The sequence below is a fragment of the Pleurodeles waltl genome, chromosome 2_2, assembly GCF_031143425.1.
Source record: "Pleurodeles waltl isolate 20211129_DDA chromosome 2_2, aPleWal1.hap1.20221129, whole genome shotgun sequence".
Lineage (NCBI taxonomy): Eukaryota > Metazoa > Chordata > Amphibia > Caudata > Salamandridae > Pleurodeles > Pleurodeles waltl.
In genome coordinates, this window is record NC_090439.1 from 303,112,246 (window position 1) to 303,136,384 (window position 24,139).

Genomic DNA, 24,139 nt, shown 5'->3' on the forward strand with positions numbered 1-24,139 from the left:
CAAAATGATACTGCTCATTCATTTAAGGCAGATGTTATTCTTTTTTTATTTGATAGTTTTCTTCAACATTTCTTAATTATTTGCTGTTGGCTCTTTCTATTATGATATGACGTGTTGCTTATTTACAAGGCTCCCAACAAATTCTCCTAGTTTACTTACACTGTTTTCAAATTTTAGAGCCAAACCAGTCCCTACACACCCTTTCACCCTTTTTGTGTGGATTTGTCTTTAAAAGAGATCATGTGTAAGATGGTTTGTCGTCATAACTGGAAGACAGTGATGTTGATGTCACCTGCACATTCTTTCCCACATCATCAGCAAAGAGGCCATTATGTTCTTCATTTGTAAATATTTAGCACACCCTTATTAATTGCACCACTGTTCAATTTTGGTGAACCATTGTTATTTTCGGGATAAGTTTAAATTCTGAGGGCGTTGATCACTTGCATGGAATAATTCAATATGGAAGCCCAAGCAATGACAAGAGAGTTCAATATCATCAAAGATATAATTAATAAATGCAAATTTAAAGACACAATATAAGATTGCAGCTGCTAGGGGAAATCCTACTGGATGTCCTGTTAGGATGGAGCAAATTATGGTTTTCAATACATGTCATAAACATATGCCCTTGTTTGTCATGTGTACGATCACCAAACTTAAGTCTGGGAATAAGCCACCTGGAGTCAACCACTTCAGCTATTGGACTTTCAAACTAGTATTGGCAATTTGGTATTAAAGCCACCTGTCCAAAGGCATTGGCCCACAGAACATGGTAAAAACACATAACTATGGATATGTTTCATCCAATAAATAAAAAGATGATCTGCTCCTTTCCCTTGTGGTATATGGATGTAAAAAACAATTGGATTGGATCCAGAGGAGCATTTAATGGCAGACATATGAATTACACTTGCTGCAGCAAACCGGAAGAATAAATGACAGTACACTGGAACAATAGATTCTAGGTAACTTGAGATAAGTATGGTCTACCTTACATGCCTGTAGTAGATTGGGAAAAATTGACTTTCAGTTAATAGTTTTAAGAGTGGCAATAGTCCATGTTTCCTGGACCATCACTATGTCAAAAAGTTCAAGAAACTCCAAGAATATGTTACTTTGCTATATTCTAGATGTTTTCTTAATCCTGGGATGTTCAAGGAGTGCAGCAACAAATGTACTTTCTCACATAAATGAGGACGTGTTCTGTATCCGGACTTTGATATTCCAGGAGACATTTTCAGCCTACGAGTTGCACCAAAAGTGGTTAACAGTTGAAGTTAAGTTTTTTTGCAGGGCAGAACATCCTCTAAGTTTAGTGAACTCTGATCTGTGACACACTTTTGGACACCACTGTATCAATTAACATTAGAGCTAGTGCTCTGATCATTGAGGCTGAAGTTCACATGGATTCTAGTGGCTAGAAAATAACATGCTTCAAAGTGAGGAAAGCATTATTCAGCAAATATTAAGGAAAAATCTTAGATAAGATTATTGGTGGGTGCCAACCTGCACAGAGGGGAGTTTTTATACACGGTCCATTTAGAAGTGACGAGATTTGAAGGAATGCAGGATGTGTGAACAAAACTAAAAGAATCTGTTCTAGGAGCTATATGCCAGGCAAGAACTAAAATGCAAGGGTAAAATCTTGTTATTACATCTAACGGAGGTAGCAAAAATAGATAAGGCAAATAAGTTGGCAATTCAGAAATACAAAGAATCATATAAGCAAGTGTATACCTTTAGACTTGCTTTTGCATACAGGCACAAACACACACACACAATTCTAGAGCTTCATCCTAATTGTTGAAGATAATCCTGTGATGCAAGCACAAATGCAAGTCACTGCACTTCACAAATACTAATCTGTTTACCCCTCTGGGTTTAGCATGATGTGAGCAAATACTTAAGATTCTGGAAAATTTTCATGGCATAGCGGATGCTGGAGAGGCAAGCCTCTGTACTTCTGGATCATTTGGCAGCCTTTAATACGGTCAACCGTGATAGGCTGCTCCATAACTTGGAACTTTACATGGGAGAAAGTGGTCAGATTACATGGGAGAAAGTGGTCACACCCTGTTCTGATTTGCATAACAAATTGCTATCAAGTCCTCATGATCAAGGGGCACAAATCTTAGAGGATTTCAATGCTGATTCCCCTGACTCCATTCTAAGATCCCATCCTTCTTAGTCTATACCTTCAATCTCTGAGTTTAGAGGTTGAAGGTATGGGTAGTGTGATACTTTGGGAGGTCCCGGAATCATTTATTGCCCTCAAAATGTGGTCCATTGCTATATGGCATGTTGCCTATCCAACACTAGAAAATTCGACAGCATACCATCTCCACTTCGATAGCTTCACTAACTTCCAATAGAAGCTAAGATTAAGTAGAAAAACAGATATCTGGCAAAAAAAAGCAGACTGCATGCACCACCCTTCCTTTCTCACAAATATACTCATACTATAAGGGGTCAAAAAAGTGCAGGAAAGAGAGAAAACTAACTAGTTCCGGAAGCACCTACGTACCAACCATCAAGCTTTGAACTAACTGTTCTGTGGAGCCATGTTGCCATTCTGGAGGACTCTCTATCAGCAATATCCAAAATGTCTTCCACATTTTTGGCTGTCAGGAAACAACTAACAGTGTACCCACCTGTCTTGTTCTCATTTGAATATCTAGTGATATCTGAAGCATCTTTCTGTTTAATACTGTTACACAACTCGTCTTCATTTTTAGGTCGAGCATAGCAGCGCGCAAGTGTTGTTTTTTTGCTGGAGCATAGCAGCGCGGAAGCGCTACTTTTTCGACTTGTTGGTATGTATCTGGGTTTTTAACCACGCCCACATCACACACATCAGTAACCCTCGTTTGCGGGCTTGACCTTCAAAAATCATTAGATGACATTGGTAAATGGTTTACCTTTGTCCCTCCTTGGGAATGTTTTGTTACCGCCTTGGCCATCGACCCTGTTACATGGCTAATTTCACTTTTGCCAATAAGTTTGACTGCAAGTGAACTTCTTTTTCCATTTGTGTGCTCCTTCACGCTGATGCTCATGGCGGCCGTAGCGCTGTGAATCGGCTCGCTTATGTGAAACTGTTTTACTTTTCATTTTCAATTTATGTGGCAAGAAAAGTCCAGTTAGGAGTTTAGAACGCTAATAGCTCTAACTCGATCAAATGCGAGACCCATTACATTGCAAATGCTTGTTTTTCTTTATGCATAGCAACTTTCGGCTGTCTATGGCACCTCACTGTGATGGTGATTTATATAAAACTGATGAATAAATTGTGTGTGTGCGTCACCTACAATCTGAATGAGGGAACAGAGAGCTAGACTTCAGTTTCCCTCTCAGATACCACTGGAGGTTTCAGCGAGAACTAGTGAGATGCCTCCCTAACGTGCAGTGAACGCCAGTGCTCTGCATGGGGGTTATTATTGTAGTATCTGGCAGGTTAACATGCACTGTGAAAAATATTATATAGTGAGGCTTCGGAACAGCAGGGAAGGAGGACACAGGCCCACGCTTCCATTCTGCATATCCACCTTCACACACAATCGAAGCTACCGAAATGGAGGACAGATTCAGCAACCTTAGCGGAGAAGACCGCCATTTCTCAAGAGGTGGTCCCGGAGATTAGATATTACAGGGGTACAACAGTAGAGACAGCGTCTTTTTTTCATTTAGGATGGCTACACCTCCTTCCAAAAGTGGGAAAGGACCGCTCTATCATGGGGCAGCACACCAAGACTACCATCTAATTCGGTATTAGAGAAGGGTCTTTGCAGCCCACTTTGTAACATATTGTGCTCTTGGCGCCCAAGTTTTGGTGTGTGTGGCAGAGGACAGTGGCCAAGACAAAATGATGCAACGTTGCAACGCCCCCCTCTCTCCCCCCCCACCACACACAGACACAAAAAGATGAGGGGACCCAGACACTCCCATATCTCACATATGTTAAAAGACCCGCAAGATGGTTCCCAGAAGGGTTCCCCACCCCCACGCCCACATTGTATTAACTGCAGGGGGTCTACTGTAGGCCCCTGCAGAACAGATGATGTAATCGGCCCGCGGGTCCTGTTGTGCACACGCCCAACTGACAGGACGTGCAGTTTTCAGGGAAGCGCTACACACAATACTCACATGCACTGAACAAGTTATTTATTCCCCTAGTATGAACATTGTAAGGACACTGTAGAGGTATAAGTTGAACTGCTAAACTCACATAAAACTTCAAATATGAACACAAGACCACCTGCATACATGATCGCATGTATAAAGCATCCCTGTGCTTAAAACGAGTATGTCCTCATTTACCGGAATCATGTAAAGATAAGCCACAGAAAAACAAAGGGATTGGGCACAGAAGGCCGCCGTAGCACAAAAGGTCCCCTGACCTGGTGAACTTAATAAATAGAGCATTCTCTGACAGTGCATCTGACCTACAGCGTGCCATTCTCTGCAGTGCCCTTTGTGCCCTCGTCGCTGTGTCATTATACAGCAGAAATCACCCCACACCCGGTGACAAAAGGGTTCGTGTCACTGTTGTTTACTTTGCTTTTGGGGACCCGTGTATTTTTCTTTCTTTTTTTGGTGTTGTTTAGGTTGGTGTTGGCATCACGTCATGGTTACTCTGTCCAGGTGCTGAGACTAAAGAAATATTCTCTTCATTGATTTCTGGCCTGTTTGTACCGCAGAATGGAACTTAATAACGGACAGAGCTGTGCCCACGAACGCCAAAACTCCGCCTCTCAGTAACACGCTGGTGTAGTCACAACACCACACTAGAAACGGTTTCTTGGCTATATGGAGGGTCTGACTTCGTTTGACACTGCAAGGGCGGGAAGCAGGGGGATGAGAAACGAAAACTGGGCACATTCGGGAGCTGGCAACAAAGAGGCAACTGTGGGAAAGGAAGCCAGTGAACAGCAGGCAGTCGGCAACCTCTCGCCCCATCAGTCAGCACGTTATCATTCCAGCGAGGCGGAGGCGAGTCCTGAACGGAATGAGCGACGGCGGTGCCAGCCTCTGGTCACAGTCCTGAGGCAAATGAGAAATAAACCCCGGCCTCTCTTTTAAGACAGCGCCGGAGCAAATAGTGCAATTTTGAATTTGCTGGGCTGCTGTGAGAGCATCTGCATTGCATCTGCATTAACAGTAGCGCGGGGTATTCAATGTACAGTGACGCGAAGCCGCGCCGTCGTGGTAGCAGGCGCTTTATACAAGTAAATTATTGTGAATATTATTAATATTATTATATTTGTTATCACTTATATAAGTGCAATTGGTAATAGAGGCACGAGAATTAGTTTAGGTAGTGGTTTAATAGCGACAGTGGTGATGGCAGAGATGATAGTGCTGTTGGTAGTAGTGATAGCAAGGACGGTAATGTTGGCGATAGTGGTGATGTTGGCAGCAGGGATGGTGGTAGTAGTGGTGGTGGGTTAACGGTGCCTGTGGTGTAGCAGCAATGGAAGTGACAGTACGTACGGTGGTGGCACTGACTGTGGTGGTGGTGGTGGGGCTGGAGGTGGAGGCGTCAGTGATTGTAAGCACGGTGGTAGTAGCGCTGGCAGTGGTAGCAGATCAATGTGTGCAGTGATGATGGTGTTGGTGGTGGTACCAGTGAAAGGAAGCACAGGTGATGTTGGTAGCTGCTGTGGCATTGGAAGATGCATTGGCAGTAGTGATTGTGGTGATGGTGTTAATATTGATGGTGGTAGAAGTAAGGGCGAAGGACGGACTGATGGCTTGCTGGCAGAAGCAGTGATCTACTATTGGTGGTAGCAGTAAGTGTTGATGGTGGTGGCTATAGAGCTCCCATAGTGATGGCAGTAAGAGTGCTGATGGTGGAATTTTAGGTTGTAGAGATGGTAGCGCTGGTGGCAATAGTTGTAGATGGCACTGCTAGTGTCGATGTAGGTGATGGCAGTGCAAGTGAGTGCAACAGGAGCAGTGGTGGTGTAGAAGTGGTGGTGTCAGCATGGTAGTGATGATGGTGGAACTAGTGGTGGCTGTTGTGATGTCGGTGCCGGTGGTAATACTGGCGGTGTAGTGGACCTACCAGTATTATAAGGGAGCACTGCAGCGGTGCCAATACCGAATACTTGGAAACAAGAGTAAGCATTCTAGTTCAAAAGTAATCGGGAAGAACAGTTACCCCAGTCATAAACATACCTCATTGAGCTATCCCAAGCAATTAACACACAATGTCTTAAGAATGACTCCTACGGTCAAAGTTGCCGCCTTTTTAGAAAATTAATATTGTTCTGCAAAAAGAGACAAGCTGGGTGTGCGCTTTAGTGTGGCCTCTGAGCTATTGCGGGTGTTATCTGTGGGAGCCGTGCAAAGGTGTGGGAGAGTAACGCCCAAGGGGTGTTCCACTCATTCAGTGAGGGTCCACGCAAGCCGCTGTGGCCTCTGTCCAAAGTCACTGTATGAGCTTGAAGCAGCACTGGACACAATGCGCTTAAACAAACTACTATCAATATTCCCCTCCTACAAGGCACATTTCCCATGTTCATAAAACACCAGGCCAATTTTTGCAAGATGATGCAAATGTCTCCAACTGAAGCAGGGGTATGCATTACTGGTTTGTTTAAAGATAAATTATCAAGACGACCCCTATCTGCGACAACTGAACTCTGGCACAAACATCACCAGCCAACTGGCTGCCAAGTCTAAAATAATCAAGCACCGGCACTTGAAGGGGGCCGGAGGCCGCTAAAGCCGGTGTAAGACAGATGGTTATTAAACGGGCCATAGGATTGGCTGCCGAGCCTGGGGAAGTTGGTGGTTCTGGGTGAACTAGTAATGTCTGTCAAACCCCAGCGTAAGTGTCTGTGTCAGGACAGCCATAATGACAGGGAATGTAATTAGGATTAGAGAACCACGGCTGCCTCGTGCACAGATTCTCAAGCAGCTTCTATATGTGTATGCTATAACAACGCTGTTGTATTACCATCAGATTGGCAACTCTTGCTAAAAAAGGAAAGCCATGATATTTACGCCCCTAAACCCCATCACCTCCACTCGCGTGTCCCAAAACATATCTTCTGAAGCATGACAAACCTATACCGGGCATTGGACTAACATGTCAATCTCATCCTTCAGCAATTCTAAATCTATAGCATTGGGTGGCTTTTGTTCAGGAAGGTGCGCTGCACTACTTGCATCAACCTGGCGTGACCATGCATGTGGCTGAATGATTTATTATATCGCCAATACTTTTACTGAAGTACAATATTTAGAAAAGCTTCTGCTTTGAAGCATAGTGCCAATGCCATATGATACATGAAGGCAACATTCTCGGAGGGAGCACGTGCATTCCATAGCATGTACTTATGTAAATAAGCGAGCTGAGGGGTGAATGGCAGGATGTAGATGTGATAAATTCATGCCAAAATTATCAGCAGCAGTCTAAACTCTGCTATCCTTCAGGTAAATGGCAGATATGTACTGCCCCTCCCCCTTCCAACCAGTGACAGAACAGAATAGTCTTGCTGTACATTACCTGCTCCCCAAAGTCGATGGCGATATTGGTGATACCCAGCGGCACCAGGAAGCGGATGAGGGGCCAGTAGGGCGTGAGGGCTGTGAACTGCACCATCGCTCAGATAAGACTCCTTTCTCCCCAGGGACTCACGGCACTGCTGCACAGAGAGGAGGAATGGGAGGCCGGCGGGTGTGCCCGGTGCGCCTCGGCCAGGCGGGAATAACGGTGCTCACCGGCGCCTGCCCTCCTTTAGCAGGGAAGCCCAGAGCTCCGGCCCTGCCCTGCTGCCCTCCCACACAGCAGTGACCCGCGGGAGGGGCACGGGGCAGCAGTGACGCCAGAAATTTCTGCTGACAGCTTTTCCATTGTGAACCCGGGAGGAGGGGGTGGGGAGCGCTAGTAAGGTGAAATCACCGGCAACAACACATGGCTGACACGGGGGGTGGGGGTGGGGGGAAGGGGGGAAGAAGGCAGCGGCCGGGGATAGGGCAGAAATAATTGAGGATCGACCCTGTTTTCAGTGTCTCTGCGGGCAGGATGTACACCGCGCAGTGGAAGAGGAGGAGGAGGAGGAGGAGGAAAAGATGCTGCTTGGCGCTGCAGAGGGCTGCGGTGAGACACCAGCCCCCGCTCACAGCCAACCACCGAATGTGAGCCTTGCCGTAGCTGACACGTGGGGTCGCACACAAACATAGTGACTACATGCACAGAGGCAGCGAAGACTGCAGCCGCGAGGAAGATGTCACTGCTCCCTCTAACGCCTCTTGCGAGGATTGCAGCTTGTCGCTGCTAACCTTACTCTAGAACTGGGAGACTTCATAGTAAATAACAGTTATGGACAGAAATGCTCACCCTGTCTGCACGCTCGTACTGTTATTTTTTATTGTCTGAGAATACGTCCAGGTGTGCAGTAGGGAATGCAGCTCAGTATGCCATATAATAGATCCATTACTGTGCGAAAGTGGGTGCCCCTCGCAGCACTTCATTGTACATCCACGATTGCCCCACAGAGCAAAACCATAATTGTGCCACAAAACCAGACCTTCTTTGTGCTACACACTATGCTCATCATTAAGCCACAAAATATTACCTTCTTTGCGACAAATATTCCCACCGACGAGGTGGAGAGTACAGGTGTCAACCTTTGAGCTACAAAGTGCACCAATAAAGATGTCACATAATATGCCCACTACTATGCCCCAGGTGCACTGTCAGCCCCAATGTTTTGCCAGAAACATTGGTAGTAAGTGCTCGCAGCTCCTCCTTAATCTCAAGGGGTATGATATCGTCTTAACAGGACTCTTACATCTACCCAGCCCTCCGAGTGGGACAGACCCATGCCTTCTTAACACTGCTACTACAACATAAAACCAACCATAACAACACTTCTTAGCAGATCTCCTGTATTTCTTCACATTGCTGCTATAACTTACATCCAACCTTCGCTTTATTTGAGCAGGTAGCTGCAGGTGGGGCCCACCAATGCTCAGATTTGGAGACTGAGACTTATTTTTAATCTTCAGACTTTGACCTACAGTAACACAGAGAAAAGCAGAAAACGCAGAGACAAGGAGGAAGAGAAGTAAAAGAAAATAGTGGCAAATGGAGAAAGAAGGGCTGCAAAAGGACCTAAAAGAGGTAGCTAAAGGCAAGGTCGGACTGGCCTGTAGGCAACGCAGGCAGTGCCGAAGGGATGGCTGATCTGACAAGTCAATGTGTGGGTCTTTTTTGGCAGCTTTGTGGGCCTGTTTTATTGTCAGATTGGGTGGTATCTCCTATCAATTTCCCTGATATTAAGACAAACTTGGTTGCAGCAACCTCAAAGTCATGCAGTCTTTCGTGCCTTGCAAAACAGGTATAAAGCATGTCTTTACAAGTTCATAACTACCCCAATTTGCAAACGTGGGCCACCTTTTAAGCTATCTAATTCACAGATAGGCTACTTTTATTTTGGCGCCTGGGTCTATTTTTTTGTCTCAGTGCCAACAATGTGCTTCCGAGAAAAAGTTTGGAAGAGGGCACTTCTTCTTTAACATCAAGCACTGAGTGTGACCCTATGGTTGCTTCTCAGTAGGGTGTAAAGCTTTTTATGGATAATTCCAGATCTTCTCATTCAAATAATATTGTAATGGAACAGTTTCAGAAACTTGTAGCATTGTATTTGTAATGTTATGTACATTTGTACAGCCTACTGTCACCCAAGAAGTATCCTGGTGTTGAGCAGGTTTGAATCTAGCCACACCAAGGGCCTAGTGGGACTACTCAACAAGCCAGGTCTTCAGCTTCTTGTGGTATTTAAGAAGTGAGGAGGAGGCTGTTCTTTGTAGTAGCAGGTCATTCCACGATATAGGAGCAATGTAGGAGAAGTCCCAAACAGCTACAAAAAGTGGCAGGCAGAATATCTTGCACTCTCTATTAGTATCCTCCACTCCTGGATGCCTCTCGAGTTCTTTGTTGTGTGCTACCTACGCACCAAGTGTCCATTTAGATTTGGGACACAGATTCATGTGTCCAGGATGGGACTGGTCTAATCCAGAATATGAGGATTTAGGCATATAAAATGCATTTTGAAACTACCAATTGAAGGGTCTTTTTTTGGATCAGAAAGGCAAGGAGTTGGAATTTGGTATTTGTGGAATGTTCAATGGATTATTGTCAGTTAGATTGAAATTCCCTGAAGAAGTTCACTGTTGTGAACGAAACACGTTGGCTGACAATTGGAATATGAATATGTTAAGTTCACTGTTGTGAACGAAACACGTTGGCTGACAATTGGAATATGAATAATGAAAACATAAAAGCTTTTCGGAAGGCACTATCGAGGAGGAAACAAGAAACTTGGGCAGTTGAATTGCACTTCCTTACCTATTATTGTGTTTTTTCTAGGGTGCACCACTGCATTTCAGAAACAATGTACGAGAAGCTCGACCACCAGATCATGTTTTCTGTATGCAATGGTTATGTGCAAGTAGGAGTCCGGATAAGTGGAGGTGTCTGGAAGGTTTGTGAAAGCAGATGCAATTGTTGAGGTATGCTGGGCTAGTGTTATTTAAAGCCATGAAAGTGTGGGTGAAAAGTTTGAATTGTGCTCATTTGGGAACCAGCACCAGTGGAGCTCCTTCAGGTGTGGTGTGATGTGAGTGCAGCATGGGAGGTTGTGGGTGATTCTGATCACCAAGTTCTAAATGGCTGCAGGCTTCTGGTGAGTGTGTGACTGATGTAGGTATAGAGGGTGTTCTCGTAGTCCAGGTTGCTTTGGGACCAGGGCATCCATGACGCTTTTACGGGTGCTTACTGGGAGCCATTTGAAAATCTTCCTCAGCATCTTCAAGGTACAGAAGCATGAGATGGTGATGACATTGACTTGGTCGGTTATATTGAGTTTGCGGTCGATGAATATTCCATGGTTCTTGGCATGAGTATTAGTTCTAGCTCTGTTGGCCACCAGTTAGAGTCCCACGGTTATGTGCTCTTCCCGAAGATCATTACTTTGGTCATGCCTGGTATTCAGCTTTAGACACTTGGGGCATATTTATTATGACCCTTGCACCACCATTGCATCACTTTTTGATGCACAACATTGGCACAAATCTTGTAAACATATCTATGAGGCCATGCAAAGCTGCTCTGTGTGGGTCTGAATGGCCTCATAAGTATGGAGTAAGGCAAGGCAGCACAAATTGCTGCATTGTCTTACTCTGCTCAAGGGAGGCGTTGCATGGGCATTGTGGTGGGTGTTCCCACATAACACCTTTGGATTTTGACACATCCCCAGATTTACCAACACTGGTAACCTCAGGATGCACCAAAATCCTATGCCTCCCCAGGGTAGGCGAAACAAGGAGAAATATCTTTATTTCTCCTCATTTTTTCCATTCTAAAGCACAGAAAGAAAGAGGGAAATGCCTCCCAGGATTTTTTTGTGTGCAGGAAGGTGTCCTTTCCTGCCCACAAACAATACTATATGCAACTCAGACATCCTTCCACCGTGGTGCAAGTGTGCCTGCATTGGCGCTAGGCAGCCAAAATGGCACCAGCACAGTCGGAAAGGACAGAAATGCACCATATTGCTTAAATATGTCTCACTCCTGCCCTTTCCCTTTAACACAGGACAGCACAGCAAGGATGACTTGTTACACTGCCTTGCAAGAAAAGCCCATAAATATTGGCCTTGGTCTTCATTCAGTGGTCAATTTTAGTCATTCAGACATTGACCCTGATACTGTCTAACTTGTCTGCGAGGGAGAGAATGAGTTCCATGTTGGTTTAGGAAAGGACATTGATATTGGGACAGCCGATGATGCTGGCTATGCATTGAAGATAGTCGGGCTGAAGGAGGATCCTTGCAAAACTATGCAAATTAAATTGCAGGCTTCCGAGGTATACAGTGCCAGGCTAACTGATTAAGGCTCTTCCAGTCATGAAGAAGCAGACCATTGAAGTAGTGTATATTGATTCCAATGCCACGTAGGCATTGGATGAGGATGGGGAGGGGGACTGTGTCAAATGCTATGGAGAGGTCAGGGTGGAAAAGGGCCACGTGTCTCCTCCATTCAGAGTCATGCGGATTTCATCAGTGGAGGTGAGAAATGGCAGTTTCTGTGCTTTGGTTGGTTCTGAAACCAGACTGGGTGGTATTTAGGTGGTGGTAGTCATGAAAGTATTCAGGGAGTTGTCTGTTGATGATTTTCTCTAAGACCTTGGCCAGGATTGGTAGCAGGAAGATCGGTATGTAGTTGGTGAGCATTGAAGGGTCCACAGAGGGTTTCTTCAGCAAAGGGAGGACAGTTACATGTTTTCAAGCATCTAGGAAGGTGGCAGAAGAGGTGAAAGCATTAAGAATGGGTGTGAGCATGGTGCTGATTGTTACAATTCTTTGGTGAAGGCTTAGTGGGAGCAAGGTTCAATGGGACCCCTCAGTAGATGGACTTCATGGTGGCAGCATTTTTGTTCTGGGGTGATGATGGATGATGTGGTTAACACTGGTTCTTTGGAGAACATCAGGAGGCACTTGGTGAGGTCTAGCAGGTCTGGTTAAGGATTGGAGTTGCTGTAAATGGTGGTGATTTGTTTGCTGTAGAATTGAGAATGATCATTGCAGAGGTCCTGCGAGGGGATGATTGAGATGAACGTGGCTATTGGTGAAGTTAAATCTTTCATAATGATGAAGACTTCTTTGCTTCTGTTGGTGCTGGCATCAATACAGTACAACAGAGAGGCACATTTGGACGTGCAGATCATTTGGTGGTACTGTCTTAGGGTGGACTTGAATGTGCTCCTGTCTGCATTGTCTTAGCCTGTTCTCCATTTGCACTTTAGTTGTTTGCAGTGGCTTTTCATCAGTCCAAGTTCCTCCATGTACCAGCTGGCCTGGGATTTTACTGTGCTGTTGCGTTTTAGGGGGGAAGTGAGTTGGTGCAGGAGATTATCGAATTATTGAAATTCTTAATGACTTTGGGGATGCTGTTGGTGTGTTCATGTCAGTGGGTTTTCAGAGTGGTGTTCCGGTTCTCATCAATGATGTTGTTCCAGTTTTGGCAGTGGTGCATGTGTGTTGTCTGGGATGGGGATGCTGACCTTGAGAAGGGCGCAGGCTTGTTGACTAAATTGTTCTATAAGGCAGTGAAAATAGGGACCAGGAGCACTGGCGATATGGGTAGGTCACTCATTGGGTGAGGCCCAGTTTCCAAGGTGTTCAATTAGTGTTTATGAATTGGGGTCGGCATAGTCTCCCAGGTCTCCAAGTAGAATGTAATTGCTAGCACTGAGGGCGCGTGAGGCGATGAAGTCCTTGATGATGTCAGTGAAGTTAATACACTGTCCTGAGGGTCTGTAGATGAGAGTGCTGCTTAGGGTTAAGTTGACTGTGACATGGAGCTTGAACAACAGGTGTTTCTTGTTTGAGGATTATGTTTTTGTGAATGTGATGCAGCTGATGTTGTTCTTGTGGAAGATGGCTGTTCCACTTCCAGGCTTGTGAAGTTTGTCTTGCCTGGCAATCTTGTTTTTTGTAGCCTGGGGTAGGGGGGTGGCTGTGGTGATGTCAGGTGCCGATGTATGGTTCGACCAGATTTCCATGAGTAAAAGAAGGTCCTGGGCATTGTCATGCAGTATGTTCCAGATCTCTGTGGTGCATTTGGTGAGTGAGCAGGCATTGAGGAGCATATGTGCAAGTGTGGAGTATTGTGTGGGTGGTTGGAGGACTGTGTGAGCGCAAAAGAGTGGGATTCGTGATGCTGCTGGTGCCTGTTCAGCTAATATTGGGTGTGGGTAAGAGCATAAAAATGTACAGGAAGCACAGGAGAATGCACCCTCAGTGTTGTGTGGTGCAGCGAATCAGCAGCGTATGGAGCTGCGTCTAGGGTTGAGGGCGACAAAGGTCTCAGCATGGTAGTGGTAGGAGGAAGGGCATTCAGGCGCAGACAAGCTAGCCTTTGGCATGTCAGTGGCATGGCTTCTGTGCACATCTGCTGCCCGTTAATGCTGTGGCCACTATTAAGTGGCTCCTGGGGGTATGATGTCACTTTTTGTGTGCATGGATGATGGGAGATCAAGTGATAACCCTTCCTGTGCTGATAGTTGATGGGAAATCCAGTGATGTACTTTCCCTTGAAGATGGATGGCGGGAAATCCAGTGATGTCACTTCCTGTGCAGGCAGATGATGGAAATTAGTCCTCTTGCTTGGTTTCTTCTTTGAAAGATAGTTTTGGCAGGAAACCAATGATGTCACTTCCTGTGGAGATGGCTTCTGGGAAATCAGTGATGTTACTTCCTGAGCAGATGGATGATGGGAAATCCAGTGATGTCACTTCCTGTGCAAATCGATCATAGCAAATGAGTCCTCCTGCTTGTCTTCTTCTTTTAAAGACAGTCAGGGTGGGAAGCCAGTGATGTCACTTCCTGTGGAGCTGGATGATGGAAAATCCAGTGATGTCACTTCCTGTACAGATGGATGATGGAAACTACAGTGATATGTCTTGTGGAGACGGATTATGGGAAATCCAGTGATATCACTTCCTGTGCATTGTCAACATCGTTCAGCATAGCTGTTATATTTTGAATGGAATAGACTATTCAAAATGCATTCAATGAACACATAATTACTCTACCTTTACACTAAGCGACACGTGAAAATCTCAATGAACAGTACCAGAACTTCTTAGAAGCTCAGTATTTTTTTTAACGTAGCAGCATAGGAACATCTGTACAGAGTTGTAGAACATATCATTAGGTTTGCATAACATCTCACTAGGAGTTCTATAACATCTCATCAGGGGTCGCAGAACCTGTCACTGGGATTGCCCAACATCTCAGCAGGGTTGCTGTATCTTTATTAATGCAACACTGATAGTTTTTGTAGTCTTATCAAAGAGATCATTTCTTCGATAGAAAAATTCCTCTTGTACAGCCCTGAGCTGGTAAGATGGCATAATCAGGGCAAGCATTTTTAACACACAGAACAGTTATAGGACAAGGAGCAGTACAAAATTCTCACACAAACACAGAACAGGTGCAGCACAGACATCAGCTGCAGAAGCTTATCAGTCCTCTCAGACACATTTGTAGACTTATGGTGGGCTCATTCCCCTTTAATAACTGGCAAACGAAAGTTGGCAACTCTGTGCAAGCCAGAAACCAAGAACGTAGAGGAGGTGATCAAGTATCCTGGGGTCAAGAATTTATTTCAATTAATAGTTCCAATTTGTATGTGTTGGACTTAGATTTGATGTTTATAGCTCATCAGCTTTAAGTTATCAAGATGAAAGTGCCTTTTCATGGCCTGTACAGAATACAAGGACATTTGATTTTCTAGAGCCATTTCTCAGTGAATTATTTTTTGCTGGTTTCCTGGAGCTCTCGATAGCTGTGGAAGGAATTTGAATGGTGCATCATAGCAGAGTTTCACAATCATGAATCATAGTCAAATGAACGCCGACAGAAAACATTTTGTAGTCTTGGGTTGTCCTAGCATGGACCAAGCTATTTCTGTAACCTGGGCAGATGTGGCTGTCCGGAAGAGGTGTTGTGAGTTCGAATAGTAATCCAATGGTTTTCTGCCAAAGTATGCGTTTTTACTCGAAAAAATATTCACATCTCAGCAGTATTTGGGTGATAATATTATTTAGATACTTTAATGATCTTCACAAAAGTATTTATGTTCATAGGTATAACTTGATATAAACCATATCTTGAATAAGGACTATGTTATTTGCTTAAATTATTCGTTTGTGTTAAAACATTTAGATTGATGATCATTTGCAAAGCACTATCACTGGTGTGAAGTGCAGGGCTGATGGTTTTATTTAAACACATAATTTTTCATCTACTTGCAATAAATGAATCACGGAAACGACTTATTTAAAATGTGCTTATATTTTAAATCAAATGATTATTTAATGTGAAGAGTGTACACTGCACTGCTGAATTTGTTTACATTACAAAATCTACAGCATAGCGTCTGGGTCCCATTGGAAGCTCCAGAAAGTAAACAGAGCTCCTAAATATACTGCTTACCTTCTGTTCTTGTATTGGCAGCCGGCGGTCATTGAAAGTGGTGCAGGGTAATAACTGCCTTGAATTGTAGCAAGTGAGTACAGTGAGTGGGCCAGAACTCTTCTAGGAGGGTTCAGTGAGTCAAATAGTGTACGTTAATTTAAAATTTTTCATGTAAATGTGCAAAAATGCCATAGGCTACACAAGCTGACCATTATGTCAAAAATTACCTCTGGTATGTCATGGCCAGCATTTTGTCATTGATGCCACTCTTACAGATGCCACAGTTGTTCTTTATTTCAAGAAAAACCTCCAATTTGACACCATTAGCATTTTTTCCATGGGTGACCCCATGCCCATAATGCACCAGCGGTTTGCAATGGCAGTCCCATATGTAAAATTTTGCTTTAGAATTCCAGTGTCAGTATTTTGTCACAGCTCCCTACCATTCCAATAATTACCTTCCGTGCCAGAGCATCTTGCCAAGCGTCCATCTGAAAGACAGTTTTTACTTTGAGTTGCCATGGCTAACTGCAGAAATAGAAGCATAGTGTACAATTCACACTCACACCCATTTACATTCACTCACTCATATTCTCCATCACTCACTCTCATTGCACCCTTTCATTCCCACTCATTCTGTAGCACTTACCTTTCGCTCACTCTCGTTTTCTCATTCAAATTCAATCTTTTGTAAATTACTCGTACTGTATCATTCATACTTGCTTGTACTCGCTCTCATTAACTCATTGTAACTTATTTTCACTCTTTGTGACTCACCCATTCTCACTCATTCATTCACACTCACTTGGTCTCACTCAAAGCACCACTACTCCCACTTATTCATACTTTCCAAATCACTTGTACCCATTCTTACTTACAAACACTCATTCTCACTTATTATCACTTTCTAATTCATAGTTACATTCATTCACTGTCATTCTCCCTGACTCTCCAGCTTCCCAACACATGCATTTGTATTCCTTCTCACTCACTTGCTCTCAATTTTACTCACACTCACTCATCCTCACTCAGTCTGGCTAACTCATGCTTACTCATTGATAGTCATTGTCACTCTTTTTCCTTCATCGCCTGTCACTCCTTCTCATTCACTTTCACTTACACACACAGGCCCACACGCTCACACATACAGACACACAGGCTCATGTATACACACACTCTCTCCCACAAGTACATACTTACCTATAAGCATACACACAACATTATCTGGTGCCAGTGAAAGTCTCATTCCTGCTTCTAGCGCCCCAGTGTTTTATTACACTAGCCGAATATTATTCACTACTAGTGTAATAGAAAGGCCAGAAAAGAAGCCTAATGGAGCCCCAATGCACATAAGGGTAAGCCACCCCTATGTTGTTGGTATTGCTTTTGCTATATCTGATGGAGCGCCAGATCTTGTAGATGGAAAGCCAGACATCAAAGCTGAGGCTCTTGGAAACCCCTAAATACTGTCCAGGTTTTTACCTTTACCACTCTTTACCATTGAATTGAATGCCACACCTGTCCTATCTTTACACCACATTATCTTTTACTGAAGGACCATTATCTATTCACCTGTCCTTCCTGCCCCAATCTTTGCTTGCCTCATCTTTACAGGCTGAACAGCCCTAACTAGGGTGAAACTGGTCCTAAGTTGCTAGTGTTCTGGTTCAGGGAGGACCTGGCCTGGCAGTTCGGGCTGGACTGCTTCCATGAGGGGCTGCATATGGCTGGGTCCAAACTGAGGTGGCATGTTGGGCAAAAAAAGATGAATTAGGATGTGCCCAAGCGATTACCAGAGGCTGAGATTAATGTAGGCATTCCATCCATCACCTTGTTGTTTTTACATTTTAAAAGCAAGCATACCAATCCTTGATTATGCCCTCCTTAGCGGGGTATTATGGCTTTCTCTCTGCACCCCTATCACAAGTGAGGGGAAGAGAAGGCAGGCCTTAAAAGGGCTGTTTCTGTACTAACCTGAATCTCACGAGAAGAGCTCATGTTACAATAGAAATCTTCATAAACCAGGAACCACTGCACTAGCGTGGACTTTAGTGGTAATATTCAGCGTGGAGTACAAAAAGTGTGCACAAAAATACCATCATTTAGTGGGGAGTCAGAGCCGTAGGATATAATTACTATTTCAAGATCTAACCTGCAGACCATGATTGTAGAGGCTGTCGCCTATGAACTTATGTAGCTAGCCACAAAAAGACAAAGGTTGGATTCCATTATGAAGATGAACAAGTGACTTTCCCAAAGGGTAAATACGTGCAGGGTGCACAACTCCAGGACATGTTAAAACACATAAGAGAAATGCTTGGCTTTGAATCTGCACCTCCGGCATCAGAGGAGGGATTCTATTCCCCAAAAAATGTTTAGTCTTCCTTTTTATAACGTTTTGAAATCTGTACTATTGAAAGAGTGGAAAGTTATAAACAAAGAGTGTTTCTAGGATGTTAAAGTAAAAGGTACCGTTTACAACAATTTGAGGAAGAGTTCCCGCAAGTGCCAGAAAGTAAATACAGTCCTCTCAGGCATGGCAAAAATATGACAATGCTAGTAACAATTAAACACCTGGGCCCTCATAAGTGCCATGGACCAGCAAGAAGAGAATAAGCATTTATTGATAAACTATTAGGAATGAGGCAACAGATCTCAGAGGATTTGTGAAAGTAAGACTCACATTTCGCTTCAAAACGAAGTGAGCAAAGTAAGCAAACAGGCACCATACATGAAATAAGGAGGCAAGTGAATCATCAGAAACATAAAGCGATTGCAATGCAAAGAAAATATTGCAACACATAGTGGTGGGGAAATGAACAATAATTGAGAGGAGGCATGTGGAACACTTCTTGACAAAGATTTCAAATAGAAAGTATAACCAACAGATCAAACGCCTATGTCTTTATTCTTCTGCGTGTAACTGCAAACTCAGCATTCTAAACCAAGCATTCATTGCATTCTGCTCTAACAACTGCATCACAGTTCTACGATGTCAGTTCTGAGCCAAAATAGTTCAATCATAAAACCTGCCATAGACTACCTCTCCCCCGCTGTTAAAAATTAAAAAAATAAATAAATCTGAATACACACATATATAAGCATGTACAACTACATGGCCTGATCTGGTTACGTAAGCTGGGAGCTGCATCTTCAGTGTCAGAGATTTTTGAAGACGGTGAAGAGGTAACAGCAGTCACTCAATTCTCAGGTTCACCATCTCGATTTGAAGACCGATGACTCAAAGGCCTAAAATGAGAAGAGTCTCTGGTAACAGACTTCCATAGCCCTAGGCAATAAGTATGTGGCCCTTGGTAAACACCAAGTGGAAACCTTCAGCATTATTTGGAGTATCATATTTCCTTTTTCGCATCTGTTGAGCGATTACTATATCTCCTCTCTTAAAAGTGACATTCTGTACATGTCGTCTATTGTCTGTATAGACTTTCATTTCCTGTTTGTTAACCAAGTCCCTTGTATGAATCATGTTCTCACTTCTTTCTCTCTGGTTGGGCCATTGAGGTAACTTGGTTGTCATTGCACTCCACATGAAAGTTGCAGGACTTTCACTTGTGGTTGAGTGTGATATTGAATGATAAGCTTGTAGGGTAGGATTTAAAGTTTTCAAACTGAGCTTCTCAATAGTTGCCCCCTGTACTGTTTTCTTTCACATACTCATGAAACGCTCAATGAGTCAGTTGGCCTGCGGACACAAAGGTGTACTCCTTTGATGTTTTACGTTAAGATGCTCCAGGAATTCTCAACTATTGAAAGGCGTGCCATTATCAGACTTCAAAGTGGCTGGAATGCCCTACGTTGCAAATATGTCATCTAGTCTCTCAATGACTCGTTCATGAGTTGTGGATGAGAGATCTTCGATTAATGGAAAACGTGAGTACTCATCCATTGTCCATTATCGAGGGGACCGAAAAAGTCAATGGCTATTCTCTCCCTTGCAGGCTTAGTATGTTAAGTAACATTTGTAGAAAGACAGTTGCATAGATTACAGGCCTTGTGTTCTTTTTCAACCCTCTCACCTAAGTACGGAAACCACAACCTGTCTCAGAGAGCTCTTTTCGTGGCAACAATACCATGATGTCCTTTGTGAGCAACTTCTATTATTTTCTGTTGGAGACCGTCCGGAATCAGGATTCTCGATCCTTGCAGTATAGCTCCCTCCTGAGTTATGGACAGTTCATCTTTGACATTTCTGTATTTTTGATAATCATCATCATTGGAGAGAGGTCAAGTGTGTTGGTTCCAGGACTGATGTGTAAATATATCCTTTAACTTCAGCATGTCACTATCATGATTTGTGGCAAAGATAATCTGGGCTTATGAGATAACAGCCGGTGTGTTTGATTTTACAATGAAATTAATGTAGGCTTCAGTTATCTTGGACGGAGTACCTTGACTTCATATAGGCACTCTGGATAAATAGTGGGCAGGATTTTGACCCTTCCCTGGATGATTGACAATTGTATAATTGTACTCTTGCAATCGTAGTCCCCATCATTCAACTCGAGGAGGCATCTTGGTCTTCAGATTGCCAAAGATAGTCAGTAAAGCTTGATGATCAGTTACCAGTGTAAACGGCTTTCCATACAGGATTACATGGAAATGTTCACAAGCCGATGCAGTGGCTAAACTTTCTCTTTCATGTTGTAAGCAAACATGTTCTGTTTGGGACAAACTTCTACTAGCATGTGCCACTATATGCCTGCAAGCATTTCAGTGTCCACTGTACTGTGCAAGGAAAGCGCCAAATCTGACTGGGCTAGCATCAATAACAACCTCTGAAGCTTGCCATTTCAGCAGAAGTTTCAATGGCTTGCTTGATTCTTTTAAAACTTCTCTCACATTCCTATGATCATTGAAATGAAACATTTTCTTTGTTAACTCTTGTAATGGAGCACTTACAGTGGCAGAGTCATGTATGTATCTTGAGGAGTAACTGGCTATGCAGATAAATGAAAATACCATAAAAACATCTTGTGGGGGATCAGCATTTGACAGTGCTTGTACTTTTGCAGGATCGGGAGTCATACTCCCATCAGAAAAGATATGGCGGAGAAATTTTAGCTTTGTCTTATGGAACTCAAATTGATTTGCATTCAGAGTCAAACCTGCATTAGTAAGTAAACAAAATACTTGTGTGAGAGCTCTATCATGCTCCTTCTGTGTAACTCGGAAAACAAATGTCATTGCTTGCTATAATTCAATGCATTCACAACAGGCTGAATGACATGTAGAATGATGTCTTGGAAAAGTTCTCCAGACACCAAAACTAAGGCCCTGATTTAGAACTCGGCGGAGTAGTTACTCCATCACAACTGTGACGAATAGTTAAACCATATTAAATGGGATTTAGATTTAGGCCAAAGAGATATCCGTCAATGTTGTGACGGAGTAACCTCTCCGCAGAGTTCTAAATCATGCCCTAAGGAGCTGATTGTGAGTTTGGCAGTCGGAAAAACTCCAGATGGGGAGACTGTCATACTGCTGGCGGGCTCCCCACCAGCCCTATTACGAGCTTTCCACTGAGGTGACTGGCAGAAACCAAGGTTTCTGCCCGTCATCTCAGTGGAAAACATGGGGTGGCATTGGACTCTGCTCCACATGGAAGCAAGTCCAATGCCGTCTCACAAGTGGCCCCTCTAGCACCCTCAGAATGTACACTGTCTGCACATGGTACTGGGTAGGGTTGCCCTTGCTCTGCCCACAACAATGTCGTGGGCAGTGCAGGCCCTCCCGAAGGCCCCCAGCACTTGTTCTCCACCAGCCTTTTCATGGCGGTTGAACCGCCATGAAAAGGCTGGCTGAGTACATGGTTGTAATCAGCACGGTGGCGCTGACTTCTGCTGATAATGAATGGTGTCAAATGCCCATTTATTTTCAATGTAATCTTTAGACAGTGTTTGCATGATTTTGGTGCTTTGACATGTCGACTTTGTTTTGACTGACATTCTTCTTCACATGCTGCTAATCCAATATGTACACAGTTCTCTGAGGTAAACATTCATGTAGCATAACCATCTTCCTGACTTTCACCTCACATTGAGGTGGGAGAACTGTTTGAGGATGATTTAGATGAAGATTTGGTTACTTTAGTGTCAGTTTGCCTCCACTGATATCACCGCTTGGCCTTGTGAGTTTACGTTGAGCGTTGCTTCTGGAACATTCTGTTGGCAGTTTAGTTTTCACACCATGACGCACATACTTTTTTGTTCACTTTACAAACCATCACAAAGTGGTTCTCTTCCCCACAGTCTTTACATATCTATCCAATGGCAGGACATGTACTTTCGTGTGAATACGAAAAACCACATCTAAAACATAACTTCTTCTTAAGTGTAGACATCACTTTGTGTCCTTAAGTTTTTTGCTTTGTCTTACTTTTCACACTCATTACTGATTCACTCTAGGCTCCTCCGGCTTCCATTCAGCAGCTTGTCTTTCAACACACTCTTCAGCTTTGGATGCCATTAGCACTTCTTCATCTGAACGAATCTGACAAACATCCATCAATAACTCTAAGACACATAGGCCCTCATTAAGAGACTAGCAGTCTTGAGACCGCCAGCCCCGTGGTGACCGCAACCCACTCAGCGGGACACATGCTCGACCCTATCTTCTCTGCAACAGCAACATCTCCTTCACCCACACCTCTGAACTACATTGGACTGACCACCACTGCGTCCACTTCTCCTTCACTAAACCCACTGAACACCCCCGAGCCCTGCGTAGAAGCTAGAACAAGGTTTCTGAAGACAAACTCACCACCGCCCTTCGCAAAACACCACCACCGACCTCCACGGATGCCAACAGATCAGCACGCAACCTCCACCTATGGATCTCCAACTGCGCCAACATACTGGCTACCCTCAAGAAACCCTCCAGCAAACAGCTCTCAAAGAAAGCCAGCTAGTTCTTCACCACCCCTCCAAGAGTCCAAGCACACCTGCAGATGGCTCAGGAGAAGATAGAGGAGCAACAAGACCCCAGCTCACCACGGAGCCTTCAAAACCGCCATCACCACACACCACTACCTCATCAGAGCCACAAAGAAAACTGCCATACAGGAATGTATCAACGCTAACGCACACAATAGCAAATAACTCTTTATGGTGATCAAATAATTTGATAAACCCAGCACGGATATCACAGACAACCCCTCCCAAGACGTCTGCGCCAACCTTGCCACCTTTTTCCACCGCAAGATCATACACATCTACAACAGCTTTGCAACCCAGGACCAACCCACCACACCTGCAACCAACGCACCCAAATGCTCCGGTTCTTAGCTGACCCTGCTCAACTGGACCACCCTCACCACTGACGACACCCTAGGATCATGAAAACAATCCACTCTGGAGCCCTGTCGGACCCCTGCCCCTACCACATCTTCAACCATCACCCCGAACTCTGCTGTACCATCAACTGCTCCATCAAGTCCGCCACCTTCCATGAAGACGGGAAACATGCAGAAATCAACCCGCTGCTGAAAAAACCCTCTGCCGGCAGACCTAAAATATTATAGACCCACCTTGCTGCTCCCTTTCCCAGCCAAAGTCATCAAGAAGGCCATCAATGCCCAACTCACCGAATTCATTGAAATTAACCATACCTTGGACCCCTCCCAATCAGGCATTAGAAGCAACACAACACAGAGACTGCACTCCTCGCCGCAATCAACGACATCCACACTCTACTCGACCAAGGCGAAATCGCAGCCCTTGTCCTCCTGGACCTCTATGCCTCATTTCACACCTTCTCCCACCACTCCCTCTGCACAAGACTCCAAGACTCCAGCATCCGCAGCAAAGCCTTAGAGTGGATCCTCTCCTTCCTCACTGGCAGAACCCTGAGTGCCAAGCTTCTACTTTTCTCCTCAGAACCTATAGAGATCAGTTACAGAGTTCCTCATGGCTCCTCACTGAGTTCCACCCTCTTCACAATCTACATGGCCCCGCTTGCAGACATCGCAAAAAACCCTGGACTCAAGACCTTCTCCCATGTAGAAGACACCCAGCTGATTCTCTCACTCACTGACAAACAAACAACCGTTGAGAGCAACTTTCACAAAGAGATGAAGGCAGTCGTCCCCTGGATGAAGGACAGCTGCCTTAAACTCAACTCCAACA

General features: G+C 44.3%; 1 protein-coding gene across 1 annotated transcript in view; it reads right to left on the reverse strand.

The window, feature by feature from the left end:
- Window positions 1-8,117, reverse strand: part of ANKH (ANKH inorganic pyrophosphate transport regulator) — a 563,142-nt gene extending 555,025 nt beyond the window's left edge. Inside the window, exon 1 of the mRNA XM_069219767.1 lies at window positions 7,517-8,117. Coding sequence (XP_069075868.1) covers window positions 7,517-7,612 — 96 coding nt within the window. The 5' untranslated portion in view covers window positions 7,613-8,117. The remainder of the gene's footprint in view (window positions 1-7,516) is intronic.
- Window positions 8,118-24,139: the final 16,022 nt, after the last annotated feature.